Raw genomic sequence first — 14019 nt, forward strand, 5'->3', positions numbered from 1 at the left:
TATCGTGCCACTGCCTTCTCGCCTCCATGGTGGCTGCTGAGTAGTCACTACTTAGTCTTATGCTGTTTCCTTTGTATGTGGTGAATTGCTTTTCTCTTGCTGCTTTCAGAACTTGCTCCTTCTCTTCTATGTTTGACAGTGTGATCAGTATATGTCTCGGAGTGGGTTTTTTTGGATTTATTCTATTTGGAGTTCGCTGAGCATTTATGATTTGTGTATTTATGTTGTTTAGAAGATTTGGGAAGTTTTCCCCAACAATTTCTTTGAATACTCTTCCTAGACCTTTACCCTTTTCTTCCCCTTCTGGGACACCAATGAGTCTTATATTCGGACGTTTCATATTATCTATCATATCCCTGAGGTCCATTTCGAGTTTTTCAATTTTTTTCCCCATTCTTTCTTTTATGCTTTCATTTTCCATTCTGTCATCTTCCAGGTCACTGATTCGTTTTTCAACTTCCTCTAGTCTTGTACTATGAGTGTCCAGAATCTTTTTAATTTGGTCAACAGTTTCTTTAATTTCCATAAGATCATCCATTTTTTTATTTAGTCTTGCAATGTCTTCTTTATGCTCTTCTAGGGTCTTCTTGATTTCCTTCATATCCCGTACTATGGTCTCATTGTTCATCTTTAGTTCTTTGAGTAGCTGCTCTAGGTGTGTCTCTTCTGGTCTTTTGGTTTGGGTGCTTGGGCTTGGGTTATCCATATCGTCTGGTTTTTTCATATGCTTTATAATTTTCTGTTGTTTTTGGCCTCGTGGCATTTGCTGAACTTGATAGGGTTCTTTTAGGGTTTGTAGACCAGTTGAAGTCCTTATCTCTAATTTATCAGATCTACAGCTTCGTGGAGTACACTTTCTCTAACTAACCAGCAGGTGGCGTCCACGAGCCACCTGTTCTCCACAAGCCAGATCTCCCCTGCTTAGCCTTTTTGGTGAGTGGGGGAGTGAGTCTTGTGGGGCCCAATTGGTGTACCAAGCTTGCGTGTGTAGTTGGTGTTGCCTGCCCTGTATGTGGGGCGTGTTTCTGGGCAGTCGGGGAGGGGGGGTGGCCCTAACAATCAAATCTCCCTGATGATCCTAGAGTTTTAAAGCTACTGCAATAGTCTAATCCTTCAGTTCAGTCCTGCCACAGTTTGTCTCTGCCACTGACCCACAAGTCTTTGGTATTGGCGTATGGCTCCTGAGACTTGCAAGTGGGCCCCTCTTCCAGGCTGTGCACCCCGGGTCCTCTGTTGAGGGATGACTGTGCTATGTCACAGGTGAGTGCCGTCCCCCCAGGGCAGTTCTGGGCTGCTGGGCTGTGTTGGGAGGCTCCCAGTCTGCTCAAATGATGGCTGAATGGGGCTCTGTTAATTCACACTGCTCCCCCTTCCCAGCTCTGGGACATTCAGCTGAGGTTGCAGGGAAGGCTAATGTCCACGCCCAGTTTTGTGGTGTGTGCCTGTTATTTGAAGCACTTCTGTCACACTGGGTTGTCTGGGGCAGCTCTGGGCTATGGGGCTGGCGATGGGCAGGAGTGTTTCCTGTCCACCAGGATGGTGGCTGTGAGCGGACACCCCCCTTTTCTTGGGAAGTTGTGTTGTTTAGTGAATTTTCTCAGCCACTGGATTATTGCCTTTTGTCTCAGAGCTCTCTTATTTCTGCTCTTGACTTGACGTGCCCAAATTTCAATTCTTTGAAGCTTTCTGTATTGAGCTTCTTAGAGTAATTGTTTTAGAAAAAGCAAAAAGGATTTAAAAAAAAAAAAAAACGGCCCTCCTCAGAGATCTAATGGGTTATTGAAATGCTAATAGACAAAGCAACCAGGGCCATTAAGGAAAGGTGCACAGGGCAGAGAGATCAGCCTTGCTTCGGGATTTGCATATGCACCTCAAGGCCTGATCTCCGCCCTTCCCCTTTCTGTGTTCACCAGAACTCCAAAAATCCTCTGCTTTTATTTTGGAGTTTTTCGTGTTGTTTTTTTTCTATGCCTGTCTCCTCTCTGCTGGGCTGGCTGCTCTCAGAGTCTCTGGTGTCTGGTCTCAGTCTATCTATGGTTGGAGTTTGAATCAGTAGAATGAGTTTCCGATAAGAGCAGCCACTGCAATTCTCCCTTCTCCTTCCCGGAGCTGACAGCCCCTCCTCCCCCGGGACTGAGCCTGGCAGGGAGGGGCGCGGGTCCCCTGGCCGCAAAAACTTACAGATTTCGCTGATCTCAGCAGTTCCACGTTTTCATGAGTGTTGTATGAAGTATGCCCAAAGACAGATTGCTCTGTGGTGTCCAGTCCACGCAGTTCCTGGCTTTTTACCTACTTTCCTGGAGGAGTAACTAAAACATACAGCTCACCAGTCTGCCATCTTGCCCCGCCTCCAACCTTGGTTGTATCTTTTAAATAGTTTTTGTTTGGATTTCTTTGGGTTTCTTCAGGAACCCCCATTATGGATTTCCTTTGTTTGACTTCCATATCTGTCATTTTCCTTCTTTTGGCTCACCTTTCTGTCTTGCCCTCCAAATTCCATACCATGTTTTCAGCCTCTTCTCTGATGTGTTGTTTCTCACATAACCTTTATTTCTGTGATGTTTTTATTTTTATCTTTTACTTTCTTGAGGTCTATCAGTTCACCTTTGATCTCCTTCAACAAGTCTTGCCATATCTTCCTTGAGTTCTTGTATTTTGTTTTGAGGGTGAGGGGAATGGTGGTATTAGGACTCCAACCTGAGTTTAATCTCACTAAAATTATTTATATAAATAAATGTGTATATATATACACATACCAGAATTATACTGTGTAATTTTAAACTTTCTAGTATTCACATTAAAAAAAGGTAAAAAAACTGGTGAAATTGATTTTAATAATCTATTTTATTTAATCCATTATATCTAAAACATTATTTCAACATGTAACCAATATAAAAAATTAGTGACATGTTTACCATTTTTTTCATACAAAGTCTTTGCACTCCACATATAACTCAGTTTGGATTAGCCATATTTCAAGTGTTTATAGTGTCCACTTGTGGCTAGCAGCTACTGTATTAGATGGCACAGCTTTAGAAGACAATGACTGAAGACTTGGATTCTGTTGCCTTGACTTTCCCATTTATTCTTCACAGTACCCCATACCCCTAAGGCCCTAACTAAGGCTTTGAAATAGAAACAAATTGGAAGCCACTGTAGTAGTAAAATCATATCATGGATGGGATGAGTTTCATATAGAAATGACCAGGAAGCCTGTAACCTGTTTCTGCAAAGTTTGAGGATTCCCACATTCTAATAGCAAGGGGACTGATGAGTCCTGTGGCAAACAGCTAAAACAGGATTATAAAATGCTAAAACCTTATCACTGAATTAGACTGTCTGAAAAAAGCCCGTGTTGGCAGAAGTAGGTGGTCTTCCCACAACATGGAAAATAAGAGCTCCTGTGCCACGAAGCATCACTGTCTCCAGCGTTGTTTGAGGAGAGGGCTGTGGCCAGCTGATAAGTAAGGTAAAATAGGTCTAGGGAGCTCCTTATTGTCATAGCTTCCTGACCCCAGCCCCTAATTTCTCTGGCTATGTTCCCAAGCTCTCCAGGTGGCCTTCAAATGATGACTGGCTTCTTGAAGAAATTTCCCCAAAAGGCAGAATGTACTGACTAGAGGATTCCACTATGCAGTCTGTCTGGTAGGTGGTTCTTCACTAATAAAATGGCATCTGTTTAAAAAACCAATTCCTTGCTAATTGCCTAGCCCAATTCCATTTTTCAAAAACACTGACTAGAAGGGATTTCTGAAAGCTGCAGAATTAAGGGAGGGACTCAGGACCATGCCAACTCCAACACTGACCCAGGATTCCTGAGTACTCAGCTGGATCCCCACTTAACAACACTCTGTGGAGTAAGCTAAATTTCTTAAGCCATGAGGGGACTAAGTGCAAGGAATGCCTTGTAGAAGACCAGATAAGAAAGATCACAAGTGTAAAACTGGCATCCAGGCACTGCAGAATGGATTTCCTAACAGTGCTGTTCATTTCAAAAGGAATTAAGAGTCAATTCCCTGCTGCAAAATGTCTGGCTTTTGCTGTTGCATTAGGGTGCCACCTCTTGGAAGTGAACGGAACATACAGATTAAATTTTTATTCTCTGTCACATGCATTAAAAAAATCTGAAAAATTTTAGGGGCCTGGTAGGTTCTAAAAATTATATTCTTTACAGTTAAGGAACTACTTAATCAAACCCTTGGAATCTAGTGGAGGTTGCTAGTAGCCCACAGCCAAGAAAAGAATTGCCTCTTAGTTTATGGGTTTGTAGCGATTTGGAACTTTAAACACTGCTGAGGTGCTCCCTACATCCCCTGGTGCTCTCTCTCCATCCCCTAACAGAGGGGAGTGTGGAATGGCCCACAGGAATCTGGAGTCCACATTCTCTGCTACTCCTTCCTGGGGCAGGATGAGTCAGGTGTTTACTTCCCAGGTCCTATCAATTGTATGGTGCAGGCAAAGCATCTAGCAGTGTCTGGCAAGTAGTGGGCACCTAAGTTATTAATAAATCATTTCTGCAGGAATAATTACCACTTATTAAGGTGGGACTGATAGATGGCAGATGTAGTGCTAAACATCACCATGACTTTATTTACTAGTGTTAGAAAAGTATCTTTCAAATCTCATTCAAGAGTTGCCTCAGAGCCAGGACCCACAGGACAAGAAAGACAGAGTTAACAGTTTACTTCACAGACCACCTAACCAGTACGTATTTACTTAAACTTAATGGGATGGGCAGAGTTAGAATCATGTCATTAGACAAACAAACAGTATGGGGGTTGAATATTTTGTCTCCTTGGTCACTGGGCTTGCCTCAGGTAGGATTCTAGGGGGAGGACCAGGGCCCGGCTGAAGAGCGCTGCATTAACTGAACTTCCACAGGCTTTAGCTGTCATCTACCACTAGCAGGGAACAGCCCAGTCTGGGACAAGAAGGCTAGACAAGTGAAGACTGCCTTGTTTGCAGGGGAGAAAGAAAGGGAAAGAATGTCCTAGAATACAGCCCCCAGGTCAGTTCCTACATCTTCCAACAGTTGTTGACAACAAAGTGTCACTGGAATGTGTCATCTTTATTAATCAATACTGTTTCTCAAAAACAAAACAACACAACTGTGATTAGGCAAAAAAGGTCACATGTTAAAAAATAAAGCCACTTAAAATGAAGTCAATTGTGAATATTTGTTGGTTCCTATCTAGCATCCATTCCTCTCTTCCTAACTTTTCCCAGTTTTTATTCCGGCATCTACGTCTCACTACTTTCCCCTTTGCCTTTGAGTATACTGACTCCATCTCCAGCTCTAGGATAGGCCTTGATTGGTCTAAAACAGTTAAGGTAATTCTCTTTTCTACAGTCACTGGATTAGGTAAATTGGGTTATATAGCATGACATCACTTGACCACAAGGACTGGTTTACAAACTTCATGTGACCTAATTTGGGCTGAGATACAAGAGGAAGCTGACTGGAGTCTCTGGAAAAGAAAAACACAGCTCTTAGAAGCTTTGTTTCCTGCTGGAGGGAGTAATGTGTGGGCATGAAGCCTGGAACCCGAGGCCGCCTTGCTTCTGTGAAGGAAGTGAGCTTGAGGATGAAGCTGACAGTTTGGAGTCGGGGGAAGGAAAGAAAGTGGTCTTCTAAGGTATCACTGTGCTGCTGAGTCACACTAACCCATAAGTACACCTTGCCTCTGGATTTTCCAGCTGTGTATCCCTTTATTGACACATGGAGTTGAGTTTCTATTTCTTGCCAAGGAAAGTATACTAACAAACAGTGATACACATTATTTAAACACAAGTAAATGCTTTCAGAGTGCACATACTGGAACAGTGTTGAAAAAAGAGTGGGAAAAGTTCTTAAGCCAAGATCACATAGAACAGAAGCCTATTGGGAGGCAGAATGGTTTCTAAGACAAGATACTGAGCTTTAATGCAGGCTCTGCCATAGATGTGCACTGTGATCATGGATAAACCACCTAACTCTTCTTGCCCTCAGCTCATACTAACAAAATAAGAGAGTTGTATCAGATGAGTATTTCCAGCTCTTACCAACAAGAATTTTTAGTATTGGTCCCTTTTGTGGATTTTGTGTTTCTAAAGATTTGTCTATCAATACATTCTCTTGTACTTATTAGACAAAGCACACAACTACAAATCAGCTCTTCTGATTAGCACAAGGTAATCAAGTTATTTACTGTACTAAATTACTATAACATGCACTGAATATGTAAAAAGAAGATATCTGTTATTAGCTTTTGAAGCTTTAATATAGATGTGATTTCTGAAAAGCTTTTACAAATACTGAAGATAGCTTCCAGATCCTCTTTCTTCTTTTAAGGATCTTTGGAGATTCACATGAACTACCAGATTTGATGAGTGCAGTTACCATCAATGTTCAGAGGGAAAAAACATTCACGTCTTACTATAATTAACATCAATAAATTTCAAGTCTGGATTTTTCTTACTTTTTCATAAAAGGCTCAATATAGTTTTAAAATATGTAGAAAACATTTTTGCATTTAGGTTAGTGTTTTAAATATATGGTAAGACTACAATGCAGTGACAGATATTTTTCTGTCACTTGTTAACTGGATTAGAAGGCAATCTCCAGAATTCCAGAAATGTTCTAAACAAGTAAAGCATGAATGGAAATATCTTAATTTATGATTAGAATAAACTGCATTCAACTAGGAATCAAGGAACCTAGGTTCTAGTTACCATCTTGCACGGTGTGATCTTAAGTCTCTCAACCTCTGGATACTAGACGTTCCATCATAAAATGAAAGGGGTGAAGTGAAGTCATCTTGAATATCCTTTCCAGCTCTGTTATTTTATAGTGCCATGAAATCATAGTCACATGTTCCAAGCTGTTTTGGGTCGGGGCTTTTAAGCCCTGAAATCAATGAATAGTACTTTTTGAATTTCTACTTCTTTTGTTAGTTTTGTTCTTAATCAAAAAATACATTTCTGTGTTCTTCTGTATTTAAATATGTTTTCCTATTTAACAGCCTCTTCACTGTTAGCAGTAAAAAAGTTTCTCACAGAAGTATTTTTCATTTCTGGCCTCTATTTGTCTTCAGCTTGCTTTTTCAGTTTCTCCAAGATCTCTTCTGGAGTTGTGGAGGCCAAAAGCTTCACCACTTTCTCACGTGACTTACCACCCTGGACCAAAAGGAAAGAGTGTCAGGATAACACATTCTGAACATTCTAATGCTATGAGAGTCAGCAGAGATCTGCTGTACCCAGTCACATCCATGTTGTAAGGTTGTCACAGGTGGGCTGGAGCTTTCCTGATGGCTTTGTTACCGCTTTCCCCTGCTCATTTCTGGTCTAATCAAAGGGACTCAGAACCATGAATCTCTTAGATTCTACCTTACTGCAAATTTTTTATACTCTCCAGGGTTTTTACCTTCATACAACTTCTGTAATAATAAAAGCTAGGCATTAACATTTTAAATGTATTAAATCCAGATTTTTAAAATTCTAGTTTCAAAATAAACTTACCAAAATAAATATTGCAATTTTATATAAACTTTATATAAAAACATCCAAATATAAAGTAAATTGCTGTTCTATATTGTTAGACATTTCTGAAAACTCCAAAAAAAAAAAAAAAAACAACCACATATCCAGGTGCTGTGATTCCACAACTACTTAAGACAGCTTTAAAAAGGCTTTTGAAACACATACTTTAAAGAAGGTAAAATGGGAGCAGGGTCTACTATAGATGGATAGAATTTATACAGGCAAAAAGTGGGGAGCAACCTGCAGGCAACTGTAAGAGTATAAATACTGGCAGAAAATCAGGAATGACCTTGCCACATCAGATGAATTATTAGGTGGATCCTAATAATCAATGGCTCTGAATGCCAGCTGGAACCTGGATGGAGCCCTATAGCACTGAAAACAAGTAGAGCTATAAAATATATAAACATAGCTGGGCCCCAATCCTTCATATTCTATTCTGAAAATTTATTTTAAAAACCAATGCCAGGTGATTCTGATACCCATCCCTAGTACAAAACCATGGTATTAACAATGTCATGTGAACCTTCTGTCTTCCTAAGGAGCTCCTCCTAATGAGCAAGTACAAGGTGGCGGATCAGAAATACTTGATGGACTGGCTAATAGAGGTGACAAACACTTCAGGTTTTTTGGGAAAGACTTGATGGAATCGGTGAGCAAGAATAAACTGACAGAGCAGGTTACAGGAATGAATTTAGAAAGAAGAAAATGCTGGAAGTGGTGGCAATTAAGGAATGAATGTAAGTATAGAGTGTGAATGGTCTCAATAAAGATTGATTAAATGAATATGAGAGGTAAACTGGCCTTTTAATTATTTGGAAAAGAAAAAAATCAGTATTTTACAAATAATAATTGGTGTGTAATAATCAAAGATACTGAGAGAGAGAGAGAGAGAGACCTACCTTATCCAAAACCACATCACTCTTCCTGAGTTCTAAGACTTTGGAAAGGTATCGACAGAGCTCTGCATTAGCCTCTCCTTCTGAGGCAGGTGCTGCAATAGCTACATTTACGGCTTCAGGTGTCAAATCTGGAATGAAAACAGTGTGAACTTTAGCTTTAAGGAGTTTTTTTTTTCCTTGATGAAGTGAAGATATTTTGTTAAAGGATTTGTGTTTGCCTGGAACTCAGTATGTTTTCATTAACTATTGAATGAATAAATGGATGATTAATCACACAGGAAGATAAACATGATAAATATGCCTCTACTGCTACAAAAAAGATATCCAGAAAAGAAAACTAATATTTATCCTATCCTGCTGATCAAGATGGGCCTACACAGTCCTGGGCAGTATCCTGGAAACTGCCCTTGGTCTGTCAGGAAGAGTCCAGACTCTGTATTTAAGTATGTTTTCCTATTTAACAGGCAGGAGCTGGGCTTCAGTCCCACCAGTGTCACTGAGGGAGTGTGTGAGCAGGCAGCTCACTGGATTGTGCCACATTAGAGTTTCTTCATCAGGAAAATGAAAATAAGAGTGCTGGGATAGAAAGATGAAATGCATCTTTAAAATTTTTAAATTTTACTGACGTTCATTTAATAGACATTTAAATAGCACTTACTACATGCTAATTTTAAACACAAACATGTTTTAAAGGATTTACAAATACTAGTTTAATCCTTAATACTAGTTTAATCCAACTATGAAGAAGATATTAATACCGTTATCATCCATTTTACAAATGTGGCAACGTATAGGAAAGTAATTTGTTCAAGGTCACATGACTAGAAAGTAGTGATAAATTTGAATTCATGCTATGGAATACAGGAACAAAGAACAACACCTTTTAAGAGTGGTCCTGACACCCTCTTCATACAGCCTTATAAAAAGCGACCTGCTTATAGTCCTCCACTGTTATTTCTAATAGAGACAGGTATTTACTTAAAGCCGTTTCCAAGTGAGCAAACTTGCAATGCCTAGAGTTACTCAGTCCATAGACTGTCAATGCAAACAACATGACCACAGAATCCACAAGAATAAGCTCATAGAAAAACCCTCTTCCTTTCCTGCCATAGACCACGTCACTGATTCTAAGATGCACAATTTTTCATATCTTAACAATTTTGAAATCAAGACATGTCTTATAATCTATAGAAAAGTGTTTAACTGGTAGTTAGATTTTTCTTACTTATTGGTACATAGAATATTTGTGTATATACAAGTAATTTTATAGTTGATATGTAATTTATAGTTGATGGCATCTTAGATTTGATGAAATATGATATTCCAACAGTAGACAGTATCAACAGCAACCACTTAGAAAATGACTGGCAAGGATAGTATGACCAATAGAATCAAAATAATGTGGTCATTAGCACCAATGAGGCCTAGCACCCCAATTCTGAGGTTTTGTTTTCAGAATATTAAAACAAACAAACAAAAAAGGAATACAGAATTTTAGAGTTGAGAAAGACCTTAAGATAATCCAGATCAATGGTTATCAAACTTTCATTTTCTCAGAATCTCCCTTCTTCCCAATTTACCCTGAAATCCCCAAATTCTTTTAAACAAATGTAAACACAGCTACTTGGGAGCCCTGCCTGCCTGGCCTGCCCTTTGCCCACCAGAGCGATTCCTGAGGCACCTCTCAGGCTCCAGGAAATAGCTTGAAAACCTCTTAGCCCAACTATCTCTTTTGACAGATGAAAAGCCTGGGCCCAGAAATGTTTTGTATTGTTTTGATTTAAAACAAATTCACACAGGAATTGATCAGGGTGGGGGGGTGACTCAGATCTCAGATTTTCTCCCCCTCTGTAGGCCAGGAATCCATTAAACTAGACCAAGACATCTCCCTGATTTTTACCCCCTCTGGCCAATGTCTCCAGTTTGTGAACAGGCCAAACTAAGAAAAATCCAGGTTACAATACATTTCTATGTATGTCCTTTCTAAAATATCATATTTTAAAAAAGGAAAATATACAATGGTTTTTCATAGTATTTTGACATGCTTTAAATATAGCATATTCATTTTCAGACACTGGATTTACACCTTTACGTTAGGATCTAGAATTAAAAATGGAGACGCCTCCAACTCCAGCTGTGGAAAATTCTTGACTGTCAAGTTTTAGGCCAACCAAGGCAAAGGGACGGTGGAGGGGACAGCTGATCTACACATGAATCCCACCCCAGTGTCCAGGTGTACCTGTTATAGCGTTTTGCTTGGAGCCAGGTTTGGCATGGATGGCTATGGTGACGCAACCTTTAGGATCAACTGCCACAGGACCAGAGGGAGGAAGTGGTCTCTCTGGTTCCTTGCTCTGGCTTTTACCCTAAAATGACAATAACGGCCACACTACAATCTTGCGGCTTACAAAATATTTTCCCATATATTTAATTTGACCCTTCTACTTCTCCCCTTCACCTTTAACTAAGACAATTAGGCTAATCAGTCATATCCAGAGATTTCTGGCTACCTAGAATGCTTTTCCATCTAATTTAAAAGCTCAAATCAACTCTTCCATGAAGCTTTCCCATTTATTCCACACAGTGCTTTTTCCTGCCTTGGAAGATAAGATGCTGGCATCCATACCTTAGTTCTGGTTCTTACTGTCCAATTCCTCAGAAGCAGAGACCAGTTATTAGTCATCTTTGTTTTCAATGCAGTATGAGCTAATAAGCGTTGGTTTGTGAACCAAGTTTGGACGTGTATATACAGTGAGAGTGTTTTGGTGGGGAAGGGAGAAGGAACGACAATGACTGATATTTACATGCTTACTACACAGAAGTTGTGCTCAGAACTTTAATTCGTTCAACAAATATTAACTATGCACTGAGGCAGTCTGTTAGGCAATTAATATATAGAGATGTATAAGGCACAAACAAACGTAATTATAATTAAAAGTAATACTATACTAAGTGTACGGATAAGAGATACACACGGGGCATTCCTGAACAGAGAGAAGGCGGCAGCCCGGCCTTGAACACCGAGGAAGCTGCCAGCATCAGGCAATGCTTAAAATGAGTCTTAGAAATAGTTGGCGTTAGCCACACAAACGTCGCGGAAGGCAAGGGGGCAGTGGTGTTTTCTTGACAGAATGGATGCTCTTTAGTGATGGCAAGGAGATAGAATGCAGAATAGTGTTTTCCAGGAAAGCACAAGCTTTTTGGTGCTGCTGGAACAAGAAGTGGCCGTCTGAGAGTGTGAGAAATGAGGTCGGAGAGGTCCGCAAATCCAGATGAGAGAGCCCTGTGTGCCGCCCGGCCCAGGCGCTCCGACTTCGCCTCTGTACTCTTATCTGACGCCTGGACCTGCCTTGGGCGACCGGGTGCACCGCGGCGTGAGGCCAGGAGGAGGAAAAAGGAGCCCCAGGTTTGGGGATCCTGGGCCCCGGACTCATTTGTTGGCGGGGCCTTCGGCTCACCGGGCCCCGTGCGGCCCGGGCCCTGCTTCTCTCCCGCGCTTCTCAACCAGCATCCCTGCGGCCCACCCTCTCGACACCACAGAATTTTGTCACTGGCCTTGTTCGTCGCACCAGCTTTCTTAGGCATTTCGACGTCAAAAATGAGCCGAAAAGGCGTACAAGAACCGTGTCCGGCCACGAGCTGCCTCACCCCACAGCAAAGACCCAGAATCTCCACCAGCGGAAACTCAAAGGACGGTCTGGCACCGGAAGGACCCTCTGCGCCTGCGCACGCACCCTCCGTGCATCTATTTGGGTCCGAGTGCGCCAACTCCCGGCCGACGAGAGTGAATCTAGCGGTTCCTCCAGTACCTATACGAGCTCCTCTAGTCCTGGAAAGTGACCCAGGAGACGGAGAGAGGGGATACAGGGGTCTAATCGTGTCATGAATCCCCTCTCAACTGGTGGGGAAGTTATGTCACTCTTTCTTCAAAGGATAAAATAAAAGGGTATTGTCACTTCGCCTGCGCTATTTCACAGGATTGGGGTAAACATCACCGAGTGCACAGACAGGGCCAGGTGTCTTCTTACTTGGGGCCAGCCAGCAGATGCAGACCGAGCCCCTAACTGCGCCTATGACCCACAAGTGGATGCAGAGTCATGCGCTGGCTTAGCCTTTGCATACATTCCATGTATTGATGGAGCAGGTACCTTGTGCCAGGCACCGAAGATCCCACAATGTAAAAGGGATCACCATGACATGTGCTGTGACAAAGAGAAGAAGCTGGAGACGCCAGCAATCATGGAGTCACTGGCGAGTCTGAAGTAAGGGATTGGCATAGTCCTTATTTGTTGTATTTTAGAAAGATCACTGGCTGCAGTGCAGCCAATAGAGGAAAAACTGGAGGTAGAGAGGTGTGGACCTAAATTAGAGATCGTGGCCTGAACCCAAGTAATGGCAGTGGGGATGGAGAATTCAAGAATATTCAGGAACTGGAATGACCAGAGCTTGGGGAATGACCAGATATGGAAGTCTGAGATGAGTTCAGTTTTGGACATAATGAATTTGAGATACCCCTGGGACATCCAAGTAGAAATATTGAGGGGGATGGGATTGAATATATGTAACTGAAGCTTCAGCTTTGTGCCAGTTTAGATTCTGGAGTTCTTCTCCCAGTTGGTATTTATCTAATAGATGGTATTTATGAAGCCATGGAAGTGAATGAGAGATAGGCTAAGAGAATGTGCAGAGCAAGAGGGCCTAGGACAGAATACCAAAGGAAGGCAAAAGGGAAACTGCCAAAAGACACTGGCCAGGGGTAGGAGTGCAGAGTAATAGCAGTCAAGGGAGGGTGCTTCAAGGAGGGAGAGGGTAACAGTGATGACTGCCACAAACAGGACATGGAAGATAAAGACTTCTAAATCCCCAGATTTAGAAGTGTGGTGTTGGTGACCCAGGAGGAGCAGTTTCAGTGGAGTGGTGGGAACAGAAACCACACTTATGAAGTGAGAAGGAATAAGCAGAAAGGATGTAACAGAAGAAACAGGCATAGAGAATCACTCACCAACTTACCTGTGAAAGAGTAACTGGTATCTGGAGGGGGATGTGACATTAAGGAACTTTCAGATACCCACACCCCTTCTTTCGTAAGTGAACGGAAAGCGTAGGTGCACATGTAAGTATGTATATAGATATCTTTCATAAGCTAAAGGTGGGGAGGTGGAGCAGTTACACAGCACTATGGAGAATGGCAAAGAACTAACTATGGAAACACTCACCTGGCAGCACTGGTTGAGATAGAGACCATGACATTATCATGAACCCAGTTTGTACAGCTAAATATTTTCAAATACCTGGATTCAGCAACCAAGAAGTTGAAGAAGGCAAAGGGACTGCTTCAGACAGGTACAAGGGTGTTGACGGTTATGGGTGAAATGGTCAAAGTGACTAAAAGAACAAAGGTGAAGTCTAATTGCGTAGGGAAGGAATGAAAAGGCTGATAGAATAGCGGTCAAGGCGCTAGCACTCTTGAGGTCCAATGACAGATATAACTGGGAGGTAGTGAGAGCTGGGAGAAGTATCAAAGGTTATGGTCAGATGGTGGTATGTCTGGATTCAGTATTTCAGAGGTAGAGCAATGCCAGATGACAAGTTACATGGT

The 14019-nt window shown here is 41.7% G+C and overlaps 1 protein-coding gene across 3 annotated transcripts; it reads right to left on the minus strand.

Moving 5' to 3' along the window:
- Positions 1-5685: 5685 nt before the first annotated feature.
- On the minus strand, positions 5686-12714 carry C4H15orf40 (chromosome 4 C15orf40 homolog). Of its 3 annotated transcripts, none has more exons than XM_037833171.1 (4): positions 11047-12245; positions 10660-10786; positions 8421-8548; positions 5686-7155 (listed from the first exon to the last, which is right to left on the minus strand). In XM_037833171.1, the coding sequence occupies exons 1-4, from the start codon at positions 11101-11103 to the stop codon at positions 7060-7062; spliced, it is 408 nt and encodes a 135-aa protein (XP_037689099.1). In that variant the 5' UTR covers positions 11104-12245; the 3' UTR covers positions 5686-7059. The 3 variants fall into 3 exon arrangements, 2 of the variants coding, with proteins under 2 accessions (XP_037689099.1, XP_037689100.1); XM_037833172.1 differs by having other exon boundaries at positions 11976-12240; XR_005216376.1 differs by lacking the exon at positions 5686-7155 and having other exon boundaries at positions 8530-8548; positions 10660-12714.
- Between the last annotated feature and the right edge of the window lie 1305 nt (positions 12715-14019).

The sequence above is a fragment of the Choloepus didactylus genome, chromosome 4 (genome assembly GCF_015220235.1).
Source record: "Choloepus didactylus isolate mChoDid1 chromosome 4, mChoDid1.pri, whole genome shotgun sequence".
In the NCBI taxonomy this organism is placed as follows: domain Eukaryota; kingdom Metazoa; phylum Chordata; class Mammalia; order Pilosa; family Megalonychidae; genus Choloepus; species Choloepus didactylus.